Source organism: Pyxicephalus adspersus, chromosome 3 (assembly GCF_032062135.1).
Source record: "Pyxicephalus adspersus chromosome 3, UCB_Pads_2.0, whole genome shotgun sequence".
Classification (NCBI taxonomy): Eukaryota; Metazoa; Chordata; class Amphibia; order Anura; family Pyxicephalidae; genus Pyxicephalus; species Pyxicephalus adspersus.
In genome coordinates, this window is record NC_092860.1 from 96,951,322 (window position 1) to 96,968,417 (window position 17,096).

Below are 17,096 nucleotides of genomic sequence, written 5' to 3' on the forward strand. Positions count from 1 at the left end.
GAGTTCTGCCATAAGAAGGACAAGGCTAACTAATTTTTGTAATTTTGGTGTGGTCAGACAATGCTTGTAAGTGGGGAAACAGAACGTGTATTTGCAATGAGCAAATTCAGTTGCAAGTATTTGATACTTGAAGGTGCTTTAAAGCACACCTTAGGTATTTCCACACCAAAATTAATAGGTATTTAATGCTATCCAATCTTAATTGTAATGCCTGTGATTTGTCTGTGCTGGGCAAATTAAAATTAGTTTTTTTGACCAGCATAATTTCTCCATTTTTGTTCACTTCCTCGCAATTATGTCACTAAAAGCAAATAAAGAAAGTCCTATGTATGATCAAAGTTGTTATAGTAGGGAGCTTACACAGATAAGAGAACTTTTCTACCACCCCCTTGTGATAGTTCTGGGCATACATTTAAAAGGAGCTCAACAGAGTGGCTAGTGAAGTATAGGTGAGGATGCACTGCTAGGGAGAGTGGTATTAAAGCTAACCTGTTGCTTTGCCTTTGTAGGGCAAAGCAAGCATATAATTATTTATTGGAATAAAAATTATGTGTGTTATAGAGTGATGGACTTCCTGCTTTGGTCACCTTGAAGAAAGGCCTGGTTGCACTTGCCAGACAGTGGATGAAGTTTATTGTTGTTACACCTGCCTTTAAAGGTGTTCGCTTGCACAGGCCTGCTCAACCACTGAAGTCTCAAAATTCAGTCAAGAAAGGTGATGATATAAATGGATTAGAGAATGGTGCAGCTCTGCAGAGTGACACCAGTGCTGATGGAGCAGAGTTTGAATTTGATGCAGGTATGCCAGAATACTTTTCTGAACACAACCTAACACATCCAGTTTCTTTTGATGCTTTTCAATTAATAAATATGGATTAGGAACATTTCTGTAGAACTTTACCTATGCAAATTTTTCACAAAGTTATTCTTTACATATCAGATGGTCCAGCTTGTTTATTCTAGTTAAAACATTAATCAACATTAAAATGTTTATCAAGTAACAAACTGTCAGATATAAAAAAACACTTATAACAGCATTTTGCATTAACAGACCAACGAGGAGCAAATTAGAGAACTTCATTGTTAGGGTTTACATGCACTTTTAGTAGTTTTTTGACTTGAAGTTCTAGGTCCTGGATTTAAATCTTACAAAACAACTCCATCTGCATGAACCTGTTCCTAGGTATGGGTTTCCCCCATGGTTCTAAACTTTTCTCCCCCAATCCAGGTTCCTACCAAATCTACAGGATTTCTATTTACATCAAACTAAATAAAAATGTAAAGGGAAGCTCTTTTTATGCTTTTGTTTATTACAGCTAGAGACCAGGCTAGAGAAGTAATCCAAAGCAGAGATTTATAAGGTGCAAATGTTTATTGCGCAAACAGAACATTTGATAAAAATTAAGGCTGCCAGGTTATTACAGTAAATTAATTTGACTTTTTTTTATAAATTATTTTCTATTTATAATGTGTTTGTTAAAGGAGTTTATTCAAGTTTTATAAAGTAGTTTATTCAGAAATCTGGGTTATTCCAGGAGGCTCACATTCACTTGTATCTATACAATTATTTTTATTATAGTTATTAGGTAAACACTGGTTTCCCATTTTTTAGCCATTTTACATTCTTTGATAATCAATAATTCTCTTACAGCTTGTAAAATACTTGTATTGAAATGGTGAGATTAGGCTAGTGTTATCTATTGGATATATATTTGTATATACTGCTATTCAGAGTCTTTATTTGCAAATGACATAGCTCCAGTCATGTAATCTGGTATTTCACTTTTGTAATTATTTAGTAAATTTCTTTAAGTTTTCTTTTAAGACAAACATTAGCCTTTCGTTTATTTGTCTTACAATAAAATAGTGACTAGTAGTTCTATTATATCCCTTTTCTATTATATTAAACTGAAAAGTTCTATTAAATCCCTATTTTGAACAGAATTTAAATATAAGGATGGCAAACCTGATAATTAAAATAAAAGGTTTACAATACAGTAAACGCTGTTTTGTTGTTAGTGTGATATAAATTAGATTTAGTGGAATTGCAAAGTAATTTAAGATTTTTCAGGCATGTGTGCAAAAATTACTCTTCCTTTGACAGTGTTTCAAGCTAAGGTGAATCCTAATATTCGAAAACTCCTACGTTTTATTGTCTTCTCCATTTTAGCGATCTACAGCAAATTTTTTAGGAAGAAAAATATCTAATTTTGTGGGAACTAGTGGGGGTCACAACATCTGTAGGTATAATTTATGTTTAGTAGAAACACCTAGCAAACTCCTAAGTTTGTAAATTGGAACCATTGTTTATCAAAGTATTTTTAATTCTCTGCAGTAAATCTTGAGCCAGACACCTTTAGCTTGTCATAGTTAGGTCTAAAGCTATGTATACGCATCCAATAGTTCTCCCTGATAATTGGCTCAGGGCCGATATCGTATGAGAATCTGCCGTGTGTTCAGCGCCGATCGTCCGAACGACCATCCTGGCGGATCCACGGGCGACGAACGATCTTAATGCAAGGGAAGGGGGAGAAAACGCAGCAGGGTGCCACTCCGTCATTCTCCCCCTCCCCTGTCCGAAGAGCATGCATCGTGCAGTCCATAGTCGTCGGAAAGGATCATAAAAGATCCTTTCCAACGACAATAATTGCACATGTGTATGCAGCTTAAGACCTCCAGACACATTTATGCTTGTCATAGTCCCCCCCCTCCTTTCAGCTTGCTGGGTTAATATTGAAAACGAAACAGCAGCACACTGATGAGGTTATCCCCCTTGCATGTTCTATTCTTGGCATATTCCCTGACCGCAATTGTCAGACGCTTCAGGTCCTGATTTGCAACTACAACAGGTCATCCCACAACAACAACATTTTTATGTTTTCTACAGAATACTAATATAAAGAATAGATTAGTTAAAAAATATATTTAATTGTAATAGATATAATACTGGTGTCTACCTGTCTGGAGTTCAACTTTACAATCAATGAAAGCATGTTTATCACTAGAGACGTTATGAGGTTTTGTGTTTTTAATCTGTTCCAGCTACCATTAGTGAGCATACTATGCTGCTTGAAGGTGCAAATACAAGGCCACCACAAACCGGGGTTTCTTCAGGTCCTGTAAGTGGTGTTGAAATTATGAGGAAGTTGTCCAAATCTCATGCTCATAGTGACTCTGCTTTGAAGATAAAGGTAGGTTTTTTTTTTTGCATTGTAAGTTACCGAAAAAAACTATTCAAAAAGTCATGCAGTGGTTATTCATTAGTTATTCATTAGTATTTTTCAACTAGCCATCGCAAACACACATTTTTTTTACTCAGTTTTCAATATCTGTTTAATATTTACAGTATTAGTAGTTTGTACTGTACCCTGGAAGCCCCTACGTTCAGTATGCAAATAATAAACAGTCATTTCATTGTCATTTGAACACGCCACCCCAACCCAATCTCCAAAGTGATACAGAATAATCTAAACCCCACATTTTCAATAAGCTTACCTTGACACGCTTTTAGAGAGTTCTGTACTCTACAGAAACTGTATAGTCTTTCCTTCTGTAAACACTGCATTTCACAGAACACACTTTAGAAGCTGCAGATGAGCTTGATTACAAGCATCATTGTGCTTGTGTTCTGCACTGTCCACAGGCAACCCTTTGCGCCTATTCACTGTCTGCAAAGGCCTTATTTATACCAGTGAGTGTAAGTTAGATCTAACAAGGAATGTCCATTCCTTCCTCCTTGAACAAATTACGTGCTTGGATCCAACCACAGGCTCCGTAAAAAAGCAATACAGTCAGCGATTTTTTCAATGTCATCATCTGCAGCACAAGAGAAAATTCTTGTCAAACGTGTTTTGTTTATTAAGTAATTCACCAGTTGGGGCTAAGGGAGTATAGGTTATATGATTCTGATACTCAGATTTATTATTTTTGAGGCTGAAACAGTTGTATTTTTTAAAATACAAAACTTTTTAGGTATGCAGAATGTATTGCTTTTACCATGTGATTGTTTACCTTTGCCCACAATAAACTCTTCTTACTTCTTTTCTAAGGGAAGCCACCCATATCATTCTTTGAGTTACACCAGTGGAGACACAGCAAATGACTCTCCTGCACATGTCAGCAGATCTGGATTGCCTGTTAAAGATAGTCCACGAAAAGAGAGTTTTCTAAGTTACCTGACAGGAAGCTTCCCAAGCCTACATAATCTGCTGGAGGGGACTCCACAAAGAAGTGCTGGTGCAGTTAAAAGCAGTTCCCTTACCAGAACAGGTAGCAATTACTTGTCAGGTTAAGCGTTTATTTTAGTTTTTGTAAAACTACTTCAGGACTGCTTGATGAAGTTATACATTTCTAGGAGGGTCAGATTAAGATATTAGGATGTACTATTATGGTTGCAATTTAACTGTCTTACAAAACAGTTTACAAGACGAACACCATCATTTGTGATAACCCTATGATATTTACATTTGTAGTTGCAGTTATTTGGCGTTCACATTCCTGGCATGCCTTTTACGCATTTTTCCTTACATGATCTACCTTAAACCTTAAGGGAAAAAAGTACATGTTTGATTACATAGTTTAATGCAAAACTGCCTTGCATCTACTGGAAATTACTATAGTTTGCTCATTATGTAGTTTTACCTATATTTGTTTTCATTGAAGTACATCACACATGTCTTTTCCGCTTCATCTAAACATATCTGTACATTGCATTGTCTTCATGTTGTTTCAATGCATGTGACAGTACGTAGCTCTTACGCCTGTCATATTCATTTTGTAGTGTATAATGTATTGTGTTTCATATTCCAAAAAGTGTAAAACATGTTTAGTAACCTAACTGATCAGTAAAGCACATTATTTAATCTTAAATTGTATAACCAATAGATGTACTGCTTCCTTTCAGTATTTATAGCACTATTTATTATAAAACTACTGGACAGTACATGCCTATCAGAAATATTGTTTTGTTTAAAGCGTACATTGCTCTATGTAGCCATGCAGTTCTTTTGTTAAGCAAGTCTCATTCTGTGTAGTACAGAATGTTACAATGCTAAATTATTTATTTTTTTTTTTTACCCAAGCATAATTCACCATGTGTGAGAACATGGATGATACTTTTTTTTTTTATAACTCACATACACTTGGCAAGAATATCCTTTTTTTTTCTTAAACGCAAAAGTCCTCTGAATCATCTCCTGATTTATTGATACAGGAAATCCTGTGGGCACTGAAATTTTATCAGAACACCCTTTATTGTCTGAACCATCCTCTGTGAGCTTCTATAACTGGATGTCAAATGCAGTGGGTAATAGAGGCAGTGTGGTACACGAGTCACCCTTGATCAAGTCTGGACACAACAGCCTTCCCACAGGTATTGGCACTTAGGTTTGTTTAAACATTTTTTAGAACATAAGGGGACAGAGACCACAAAACTGTTTACCTAATATTCAGAGAGGGTCTCTTCAGTTTTTCAAGGCTGATAAAGTACAAAAATAGAAAAATGACACACTAATGCTTTTTAAAACAATATAAACAAAGATCACGCCATGTCATTCAGGTATTTTACTTTGAGCTAAAAATCGTTTCTGTATTCCCAAAAAACTTGAACCTACTATTAATAGTTCTTTTTTTAAACAGTCTTCCTAAACTAGTGTGTAATACAGGAATAATGACTCATGCATCTTTGTGTTTTATGTGATCATTGATCATATAATGTGATCATTATATTCATGCTTCTATTCATAAATAACATCAACATTTTATATTGTCCTCTGTGTATGTCAATGGGAAGGGATTAGGGAGACCCTGTAACTTTCTATCTATTAAGCTTCCCACTCTCGATCTCATGTCTGCAAGCTGGAGAAAAGAAAAAGCAAAGGAGCTACCCACAGCAAATATCATGTGTTCATTCACACTTTGCATTTTACAGATGTTACCCAGAATTTGGTTACTAAATATATACCATATTTGCTTCCTGTTTTCTCTAGTCTTCAAAGATTCGATTTTTTCTTTTATCTAGTACATTATGAGCCTATTTTATGAAATCTCTCCAAGGCTGGAGCAGAGAAGGACTATTATGGGTGAACCTGGGTGATCCAGCAAACCTGGAATAGATCTGGTCCAGAATGGTTTTAGGAAATACATTCCAGGTTTGCTGGATACATTTTAGCCTTATTAAAACAGGTCATATGCATTACATATTACCATGATGACAGATTAAAAAAAACTTTGTCTCCTCTGCAAAATGTGGACATTGTCAATTTTTTATTCCATTGGATTATATTGTTTTAACATGAAAAAAAGTGTAAGTACAGCCTGTCCTAAGCATATTCGGGTCAAATCCACTATGGCATATTCATATGCCAGCTCTGCATTTGAACATAAACTGAAGATCTTTCAAGGTTTGTTATCAGATTGGGCAGCAAACATTGTTGTGAGGGAAACTGACCACACATAACTAAATATTATGGGGTTTCAGAATTTTGTTTTGCCACTGGGACATTCTGGCCTATGTAGAGATGTCTCCTCCCTCCTATCTGTCTGAGACCCTGGAACTTCCCACCTTGTCCTTTCTGTTCCCCAGTTCTATCTTTTACTGCTGTTCCCCCTCTCCAATCCCATCCGCTTCTATATAGGACACCTCTTGTAGGAGAGCCTGGAGATATGCCTGCAGCTTTTCCTGTATGTAGAGTTGCATTAGCTACACCATCTGCATCCGAATTTGTAAAATCCTAAATATTATTAATGTGATACAGTGATAAAAGTATATTGTTAATTTAATTCTTTGTTATTATTAATATTAATAATATTAATAATAATAAACGGGATTTAAAAAGCGCCAACAAACAATCAAACAAATATGCATAATTTAAAACTTTAGCTTAAAGTAGGGATTCAGAACCTTTTTTATAAGCAAAGTTGTAACAATGCAAGTGTAGTATGATTTGTGTTTTTATATAGCTTTACAAAGAAACAAAGTATGTAACATTTAAAAACTTCTTCCGTTTTGGAAGTGGGGTACATGAGTAAGGGATCCAATTTTGACATATGGAAATGATAAAGGTAAGGATTATATTCTTCCTGCTCTGTAAGCTTCTAATCCTGTGAGCAGACATTTAGGCTTACTCTGTTTTACTTACCAAATTATTTATTTTTCTTAATAAACTGCCCCATGTCAACTGTGAACCATTGTCAAGATATATTATAATATAACTGTTTTCAGAGTAGTAGAATTAATTTTCTGTCTGTACAGTGTAGTAGGAGGGTACAAATCTGTTGGTGAGTTAAAAACTGTTTGCCTGGAGTTCTGCCTTAGCACTGATAGAGAAGGAACTTTCCAACATAACTTTTTCATAGAGTAATCCATTTTGTTTACGATAGATTTAATATATAGTGTATTGTTTATCTTTTTTTCCAGCAACAACACATAACTTGCCAACAATTCCTTCAGCTTCTGATTTCAACACTGTACTATCTAGTGATCAGAATACACTGGATGGAACCCAATCTCAGCACAGCACCAGCCAAGATGATATAGCTGGCATTGAAGAAGGCAATCAAGGGTTTCCTGCTGTTCAGCTTGCAGATGCACAGGTTATAAGAATAACACTTTTGTGACTACTAAAAACTCTCCTTAGATAAGCACAAACTAGCTTTTTAGTTTGTTCAAATTTTGAGCCTAGACATTTACCTCATACAACTATCTGTAGTAAAATAAATAATAATCGGCATTCTCCCTAGAAATGCTTTAAAGCTGCATAGAAATAGGCTGTAGGTGGGTGTCAGCCCTTTATATACCCAACTTTTCAGTGAGCACCCAAAAACAGCCAGGTGGTTACTGAAAATTGGCAGGTGGTGTGCCTAGCTAAAAGTGGATGGGGAGAACACCTATATTACAGGGTATTTTTTTTTTACATTTCACTTACATCTTTCTTTCAATTAGGACTATATTGAAGAGTATTGTATTTTAAAGAATTTTAAAGCTTTATGTAAAATTAGTGAAAATAGTGCATTTTCTGAAAAACATATTTTTTTTAATTGAATGTTTCCATTTTTTTTGTGTTTTCACTATTTTGATTGGACTTGTCAGCCATGTTTGTGACAGCTTTATTATACAACTTGTTATCCATAAAAGTGTACTTCTTTCAATGACCCAAGGATAAATTTGTAATGGTGTGTAGAGTGCATTCTGAGTAGAAACTATTTAGGGAGTCAGAGAAATTGGTGGGCCCAGCAAGGCAGGGAAGAAAATTGGTTTACGGATGGAACAGATGGTGAGACAATCTGCAAGCATAATACAAGTAGATGCTTTGAAAAGACAACGAAAAACAGCAAAGTAATTTAGGATGGTCAAAATGACAGATCACAATGCTCCAATAAAATCCTAATCAAAGGATTGATCGTAATTGTTCAGAAACAGGCTTAATGTTTAGCAGTCTAAGCTCTTCTAATTGGGAGAGCTATGCACTGCAGTCCAACCTGACCTTTAATGCATAATGACCAGTATAGTGAAGGCTTTCGGCTGCCCATTACAATAGCTTTGTGTGCCACTTTGTTTTTTAGTAAAATTAAGACCTTAATCATTTTGTAGGATATATTTTACTTGATATATATTTTGATAACATTGTGTTATAATTTCTGTTCTAGGTGGTGTTCAAGCCTCTGCTGAGTCATACGGGTATCCAGTCACAGGATGTTGTCCCACTTAGCTACAGGATGTACTTTGGGGAACACCTGTCCTTCTCTGGCACTTTGGACTGTCTTAGAGCTGACATAGTGGATTCTGATACATCAAAAGAGAGGAGGAGTAAAAGAGCCAGAAGGTTTATTACTTATTTAATATGCTATCATTTTCTTGATGATCCTATTTCTATTTTGGAATCTAAAACCCTTTTTCTTTTCTTTTTGTCTTTAGGCAAGGAGCCATCAATCTACCTCCACTTGAATTTAAACCAGCTCTAATGCTTGAAACATTCAGTATAAATGCAGTAATAATGGAAAAGTCCATGTACACTCCTCAGAACCCTACCAGTGCACTCTCATTTCATGACCTCAGCAAAAGATACTATAACACCTTCCACTGTAACTTCACCATATCCTGTCAGTCCATTAGTCAACATGTAGATATGGCTTTGGTACGGCTCATACATCAGTTTAGTACAATGATTGATGACATCAAGGCAACACAAACAGATATCAAACTCAGCAGATACACTGCTGGCTCAGCATCTCCCACACCTACCTTTAAGACAAGGAAACATCGAGATTTCCGTTCTTCTGACTTTAGTCGCAGCTCTAGGGGCAGTCTTAACGGAGGCATCAGAGTAAATAATTTAAAGAACAAAAGAGCCAGCAATGATAACAACAAGAAAGAGTCTCGAAACAAGAACTCCTTGGGAAGGTCAGAACGGAGAACCTCTAAAGTTTCTCGCAAGGGCTCAAAAGATGCAGTAGACCACATGACAATCCATATGGATGACTCTGATTCCATAACTGTTTCTGAACAAAGTGAGCCATCTGCAGAGTGTTGGCAGAACATGTACAAACTGCTTAACTTCTACTCCCTTATATCTGACCCCACTGGGTTTTTGGAAAAGTCATCTGAACCTCTTGGTCCTGCAGGTATATAATAACTCAGTAGCTATACTATGTTTGTTTTTGTGTGTTTTATTATAATAATTTGTATGCAATAAACATTTCAAGTCGGTATGGAATACAGGTGCCACATAAAGAAATGCACATTTAACACAAATAGTGTTAATATGTTTATTTTCTAATAGTAGATTTGCTTTTAGATATGTTTTTGTTGAAAGAAATATTCAAATTCATTTACTGCTGTTTACAAATTGTTAGGAAGGAGCCCATCTGAGCCAACATGCAGAGTGGTGTTTGAAAATGAACAGGACAGCAATAGCTTGAATAGGAGTCAAAGAAAACGCAGCCTAATTGCAGCAGAACCTCAGCATGTCACTCTGATAGTGTTTGGAATAGGCATGGTGAATCGCACTCACCTAGAAGCTGACATTGGAGGCTTGACCATGGAATCTGAGCTCAAGAGGATTCATGGTAGCTTTACACTGAAAGAGAAAATGAAAGGTAATAAAACAGATTTTAAATAAGTTATAAATCACGCATTATCTTCATTTTTGTATTGTAAATTGTGTTTTTGATCACTTTAAAGTGTATGTTAAACAGTCTCCTTTAAAGGAAGGTAGAACTGGTAGTTGGTTTTCTATAATACACCTATTACATTACACTCATTCGGTTCTAACTTTTCAACATCAGATTTTAGCATGATTGTTCATTCAAATAAACTCTTTAGTGCAGTTCAATTTTGCAGCTCTTTACTTGATATTTCATAAACACATTGGTGTTCCAACTTTAGGTTCTTTACTACCAAGTGCCATTTTAAATCCATACTCCAGTATCAATCCTCACCCAAAGAGCTGTTTCAAAACACTACTTAACTGTGTCCAAATGAGAAAGAGCAAAGTGTCCGCTTTGGGCTCTGTTACCAGGGGTATTGGGAAGCTAATGCTAATCACTAGAATATTGTTTTAGCTTTCTGTTTACTTTGTTAAATATACCATTAAAAGTTTTTTTGCTACATTTGCAAAAATACCCGCTGGTGCTAGAATAAAATATATTTATAAAGCATCAACATAAATTGTACCTCTGTGCAATAAATATGAGTTGCAAATGTTATACAGATACAAACAGTGGCACAGGAGGAGAAGAGGACCCCTGAGCTTACAATCTAAGAAACAGGTTTTACCTTCCGGAGCCATTTTCTTCCTTTAAATCTCAAGAAATATTATTTGCCCTTCCTAGATTCATTCTACCTATGCTGACTATTGCTGGTTATCATTGTTTAAAATTCTTTCTGTGATTTTCAGAACAGTTTCTATGCTCTAATGGACTTTTTAGCCTAGGAGAACAAAAGTTCATCCTTGTAGAATACAGTACATTGAGTGAGCCTTAGGTCAAGAATGAAAAAAAAATGGTAAAAATGAAAAAAAGTTGTGAAAGGAAAACAAATGCAGTCACCAAATCCAAGCACTGGCCAGTTGCAATATATTCAGTTTTCATTTTAATGTTTAGATAAACGCAACAAGCTGCCACTGTGTGCGCAATGCCACCAATACCATGTCAAATGGTATTCTCCTTGTTTTACACTTTTATACTCTCCTTTGATCTATACCAATCATGAACACTTGTTACTATTCATCATCCAGAACATGCATTTGTTTTGAATTTGTTGTTGTTTTTAAAGTTTTACATATTGTTTCCTTTAGATGTTCTTCATCAGAAAATGACTGAGACATGTGCCACAGCTCATATAGGAGGTGTTAATATTGTTCTTTTGGAGGGCATTACACCAAATATACAGTAAGTCACCCTTTAGCCTGTACTAAAATATTCACACACACACAACCAATCATAACTACTTTAGGACTGCACCCATAATTTTTTCACTTATTTAAGGCACACTTTGTCTTTACTATTGTAATAATTATTTTCTGTGACAACGTGTCTCTTTAAAATTGCTTCTGATATGTTCCATATAACACTGCATAATCATGTAGGATCCTGCGTACAATATTATAATATAGGCTAAACCTGATTCAGTATAACATTTTCAAGAAACAGAAGCCAGAGAATGTACCTTTCCAGGTTTTGTGTTTTTGTGTTCATCAGGTTATTGCTTTATTTTTTACACCTAAACATTTATAAACTAGTGGGTAATAGGTCAAATGCAAAAATGAACTTCCGCATCAAAGTGAGAATCAATTATAACACATATTTGTATGTATTACAATTTATGTTATGTAATAAATTGTACAGTTGTGGCTCTACATAATACCACACTGCTTTTGTTTCGGTTAAAGCCTTGATAACAAAGCCTAAACACACTTTTATAACAATACCAAGGTGTAGAACATGTATATGTAAAATTATAACTTTATTGCATTGTAAATGAGGTTTGAGAACTTTTTTGTAGAAAAAACAGTAATCCTCACCTCCGCCACAATTGATACGTTGAAGTTTATTAGCAAATACCTGTTGTTTCACCTGCAACAATAAACTAAACATAACTCCTTTTAGTAGTTCCGTATCACACTGTTGAGGGTCTGCCTGATTCTAGTGAGGGACTTAAAGCAGTGTTATATTTTGTTTTTCAACGTGTAATAAAGATTGGAAATTTTAAATAAGGAAAGCTGTGAAACATGAGTGACCTGTTTAGTCCCATCTAAAGTCACTTTGTAAGGTTTTCATTATGTAACGTAGCAGCTTTGCATATATTTTTATTCTTTGGTTTCTTTTTGTTTCCTTGCATTCTCTTGAACCTTCATCTTTAGACTGGAGGATTTTCCTACATCTCCAACAAGCACAGCCAAACAAGAGTTTCTGTATGTTCTGAACATTACTTGTATAGTGGTTGTGATTGTGATGTGTTTGTTATAAGTGCTTTACTTGACCTTTTTAGCATCCCTTATTGTTCTTGAACTTCTGTTGAAATGGCATGTAACAGTCTAGCCCATCAAGTAATGTTACAAAATAGCTAGAATACTTGTTTTAAAAAGTGAGGGTAAGTATTTTAGTTTGGCCAAATACAAGAATGCAGTGAAAACGCTTGAAGTGGGGAATAATGTAAGCATTTTAAAAGGAAAAAACATAAAATGTAAGGGAGCAAACCGTTCTCTACATTTTTTGATGATACTGGCATTTCAGGTGATTGAGGTAAAAGCTTGGCTGACATCAGCTACCCAATACTTTGCAAAAATACAAAAAAAAAACTTTTTTTTTTTTTATTTTTATTTTTTTTTTTACATTTCTTTGCATGTTTATGGCCATTCTTTGATAAATGAATTTTCTTTTAATTACAAATAACTCTAAGGGGAATATTCCATGCATATGGATAATTCATTTTGCTGAATGAACAACCAAAAATAGTTTTTTAGTTGATTAACCCCATTGTTTTTACATTTCAGTTAGCAAGCCCTAATGCAATTTAGTTTCACTTCCAGTCTTATTTGGCATATTTTTGTTCTCTTAGCAGCAGGTTACACTAGCATATTTTACTGTCTAATTTTGTCATGTTTGTAGGTTGCTTAGTATCTGTCTTTTATAGTAAAGAGTATTGGATGAAATATCTTGCCTGTACTGTACTTTCTTCAAACATTTTGAATGAGAAGTTGTCACCAAGAATAAGGTATACAATTACAAATGTTAAACATAAACTAATCCTAAAAACGTGCTTTATTTGGTAATATTGTTAAACTTTTAGGATGCTTCTAGTTAGAAGCTACATTATTTTAGCTCAAAATCCATTGTCTTTCACTAAAGATGTGTACAGGATTGTCAGTTTTGTTAACACAGATTATAAAATGCAAAATAACAGTGCTGTTCTGTTCTGATCAATACAAAAAATTTACTGCGAAGTGTTTTCCACTGTACTTATCTGAGTGTGGACAAATAGGAGCATGTGTGCAGTTAGTGCATGAAAATTGCTGGGTGTCTAGTGTTTGTTTGATGGATTATATTGTAAATACTTACTGATTTCACTAATCTACTTTTCTTTTTTCTTAGGACGGTGGTAAAATGCAGTATTGCTAAGTCCCAGGCGCTGTATAGTGCACAAAGAGGCCTGAGAACAAGCAATGCTGCTGTGTTTAAAGTTGGAGCTATCAGCATTAACATTCCACAGCACCCGGCTACATTGCACAGTATGATGGTGCGCAGTTCTCACCAGCTCTCAAAACAAATCTCAGACCTCATCAGGCAGCCATCAACAGTGTGAGTTGAAATATCTGCAGCAGAAACTGGTTCAGATTACGTTTTGTTTGCATCTGTTCCAAGTAAAAAGGTTTCTTAAAACATGGCATAAACAAGATAGAGTAGGTAATAATTTTACAACATTCTGAGGCTAAAGCTACATACACACTTCCAATTATTATCGTTGGAAAACGAACGACGAACGTTCATGCACGATATATATGAACGATCATTTGCCCAATCGATCGTTCGTCGTTCGATTGGAACGATAAAAATTGGAAGTGTGTACGCACCTTTAGAAAGATAAACTGTATACAAAGCCAAAACATTAATTTTTGGAATAGTCAGAACCCTTGGTAATTTTTTTTGCCATCCCCCATAGTATCCACAATAAAAAAATCTCCTTTATTCTTGTTTTGGTGACAACCTAAATTCTGATTTTCTCTAAGTTTTTGACTGTGTGACAATAGTTACCAGAGCAAATGGAGAAGGTGACATTTTACATGGTACACAACAGCAATAATGGCTTGACAGTTGCTCTAACCCAGCCTTTCTCAACCTTTTTATTATGGGGGAAGCCCTGCTATAATTACTATATCCACAGCTCACAGTGTATTAGCTTATATAGTAGGTGGGACGAATATAAGATATTATATTGTTGGCCAGTTTGTAGCATGTCATTATTTATGTCAGTAAAACTGACCTCAAGGGCACAATTGCTCTCATTGCTCAAGGAACTCCTAGCGACCTTTGAAGGAATGCTAGATTTCCATGGAACACTGGTCTAACCTCTCACTGCCATATCCAAAAACAAATGCAAAAAAGAATTTGGCGAAGATGCATTTAAAATAAACTAATTAATATGAACATTACTCTGATACATTTATTAGCATGTATTTAGGGTAAACATATGTGGAGAAGAAGTTTAAAATACTGGGTAACAACCAGTCAGCTCAAAAACTCTGTGCCAGGTTGCATTGGTATGGGAAGTATATAGAAGAAGGGAAAAAATGACTTGTGAGGTGTTACAATTTGTTTAAAAACAAAACAAAAACATAGGAGTTTTGAAAGGTGTGTTTCTGCTAATGTGTTTAATATATTGTTTGCATAAAAAACAAGCTGTTTTTCACGTAACACATGCAAAGTGATTTTGTAAAATGAAACAAATGCAAACAGACTTGGATAAATAAATTCAGACCCAGGTAAACATTTATTTTAGAAATGTTTGGTCAATTGAGATATTTTGACACATTTCCATTTAGAATGTTTCAGTTTTTCAGGATTTTGTTAGTGTTTCTACCAGATACTTTAAAAGATACCTGTTAAACATACAACTTTTTATCTCCTTCACAGAGTTCCCCCTCCAAAGGAAGATGTAGCAACTCCATTAATATCTGAAAAAACACCCTCAAGTGTTAACCAGACTCCAATTGAAACAATTGTATTCCCCCAACTTCCAGAAGGACTTGAAAAGAAACCTATTGTTCTAAAGTTCAGTGCTATGTTGGATGGTATTGCTATTGGAGCTGCACTGTTACCTTCCCTAAAAGCAGAATATAAAATGGGAAGAATGAGAAGCCATGGGATGACTGGTAAAAAAGAGCTTTGATGTCTACATTTAGCCTTGTTCATTCTTATAATATTGTTGTGCCAGATTTAGTATTTGTCAGAAATCTACAATTCATATAAAGTTAGCTTACAAGTTTATTTTTTGATTGGCTAATCTGTTTGTCAGTAAATGTAAATGGTAAGTATTTTTTTTTAGAGCTGAACAGTAGAAGATTTTGCTTTCAGTAGAACTATCCCAAACGGCAAGGATTAAACACTTGTTTTTATCTTGTGGAGATGTAAATAGTACATTTACTTCACTACTCAATCCTCCAGAAACCTGCACTCTTCTGGGTAACTGGTTAAAAAAAAGTGAGACTTTTAGGAAAGCCTAGAGTAAACCATGAAAAAATACTGTTTAACCTCCCGACCGTTAAGCCCGACCTTGGTACGGGCTAAAAAAATCTCCCCCCTCCCCTCTCCATAGAGCATGAACGGTGCTGTATGTACAGCATCGTTCATGCATCTTGCAGCCCCTTGTCGTTGGAAAGGATCGTGAAAGATCCTTTCCAACGACAAAAATTGCAAGTGTGTACGCAGCTTTAGAGATAGCCAAAAAAGACCATTGGTGTCACTTAAACTGTCCTGAGCACAAATTGCTGATTGCTCATTGAACCCCTAGCAACCTCTGCAGGAACCTTGGTTGGAAAACACTGCTCTAGTGACAATTGAAAAGACAGCTGTAATCATGATGATTATTAAGAGTTGGGAATGGTTAAATGTTTATTTTTTTTTAATGGTGGTCTTTGTTTTTGTTAGAAAAAATGTAGATATTCCGAGTTTGTTGAAATATTGTAGAAGTGAGCAGTTGTCGTTTTAAGGGCCATGAAGATAAAATATCCTTTTTATTCCTTTGTTTCCTATTTGTAATATGGAATACATTTTATTTCAGGTGCACAGACAAGATTTACATTTGAACTGCCAAACCACAGACTGCGGTTTACTTCCAGGGTCTCCTCTACAGATATGTCTACTATTCCCCCCTCAGCCAGTCTCAATCTTCCCCCTGTCACCATGCATGGTAAATACATAATGGAAGAGCATGACAACTACTCTGATCAAGCCTGGAGCATGGATGACTTACTTGCCAAGCAGGGTTACTACCTCCAGGGAAACTATTTACGTTGTGTGGCTGAGGTGAGGAGCTTTAAGCATATATTCACTCTTTAAGGAGAATATGTACTGATGCAAATAATGTAATGTATACTGGGCCAGATTGTAGTATATATTGTAACCTTTTAGTATTGGTTTATTGAAATACCCATAAAACATAAAAGTCTATCATTAAAAAAATGAATATGGAAATATCCTTCTAATTCTAACATGACTTTTTCCCTTCATCAGTTTTTCATTAGGTTATCCCTGACTTCTACACTTGAAGAAGTTCTGTCAGGCAAAATATAATTTGTGATCCATGTTTTATTCTACACAGTTGTCAAACAATTGTTGTTTTGGTTACATTTAATCATTTTGCATTCATTATTTCACTGCTGCTGTTTTTATTTTATTATTTTAAAAATATTTGATAACAGATATAATATTATGTAATTTAACAAATACCATAACTGACCTGAATGATGTGTATATATTATTTTATTACTTTCAGTGCTACAAAGATAACCTGCTATGTCTTACTTGCATGTTTTAAACCAGCGGTCCCCAACCTTTTTGGCCCCAGGGACCGGTTTCACGGAAGGAAATTTCTCTGAGGA

At 35.2% G+C, this 17,096-nt stretch overlaps 1 protein-coding gene across 1 annotated transcript in view; it reads left to right on the top strand.

The window, feature by feature from the left end:
- BLTP1 (bridge-like lipid transfer protein family member 1) overlaps positions 1-17,096 on the top strand; it is a 142,299-nt gene that overhangs the window by 90,957 nt on the left and 34,246 nt on the right. The window contains 13 exon segments of the mRNA XM_072406825.1: positions 562-799; positions 3,043-3,191; positions 4,050-4,269; positions 5,213-5,371; positions 7,418-7,593; positions 8,647-8,822; positions 8,915-9,621; positions 9,853-10,095; positions 11,295-11,388; positions 12,360-12,410; positions 13,591-13,797; positions 15,130-15,368; positions 16,277-16,580. Coding sequence (XP_072262926.1) covers positions 562-799; positions 3,043-3,191; positions 4,050-4,269; positions 5,213-5,371; positions 7,418-7,593; positions 8,647-8,822; positions 8,915-9,621; positions 9,853-10,095; positions 11,295-11,388; positions 12,360-12,410; positions 13,591-13,797; positions 15,130-15,368; positions 16,277-16,580 — 2,963 coding nt within the window.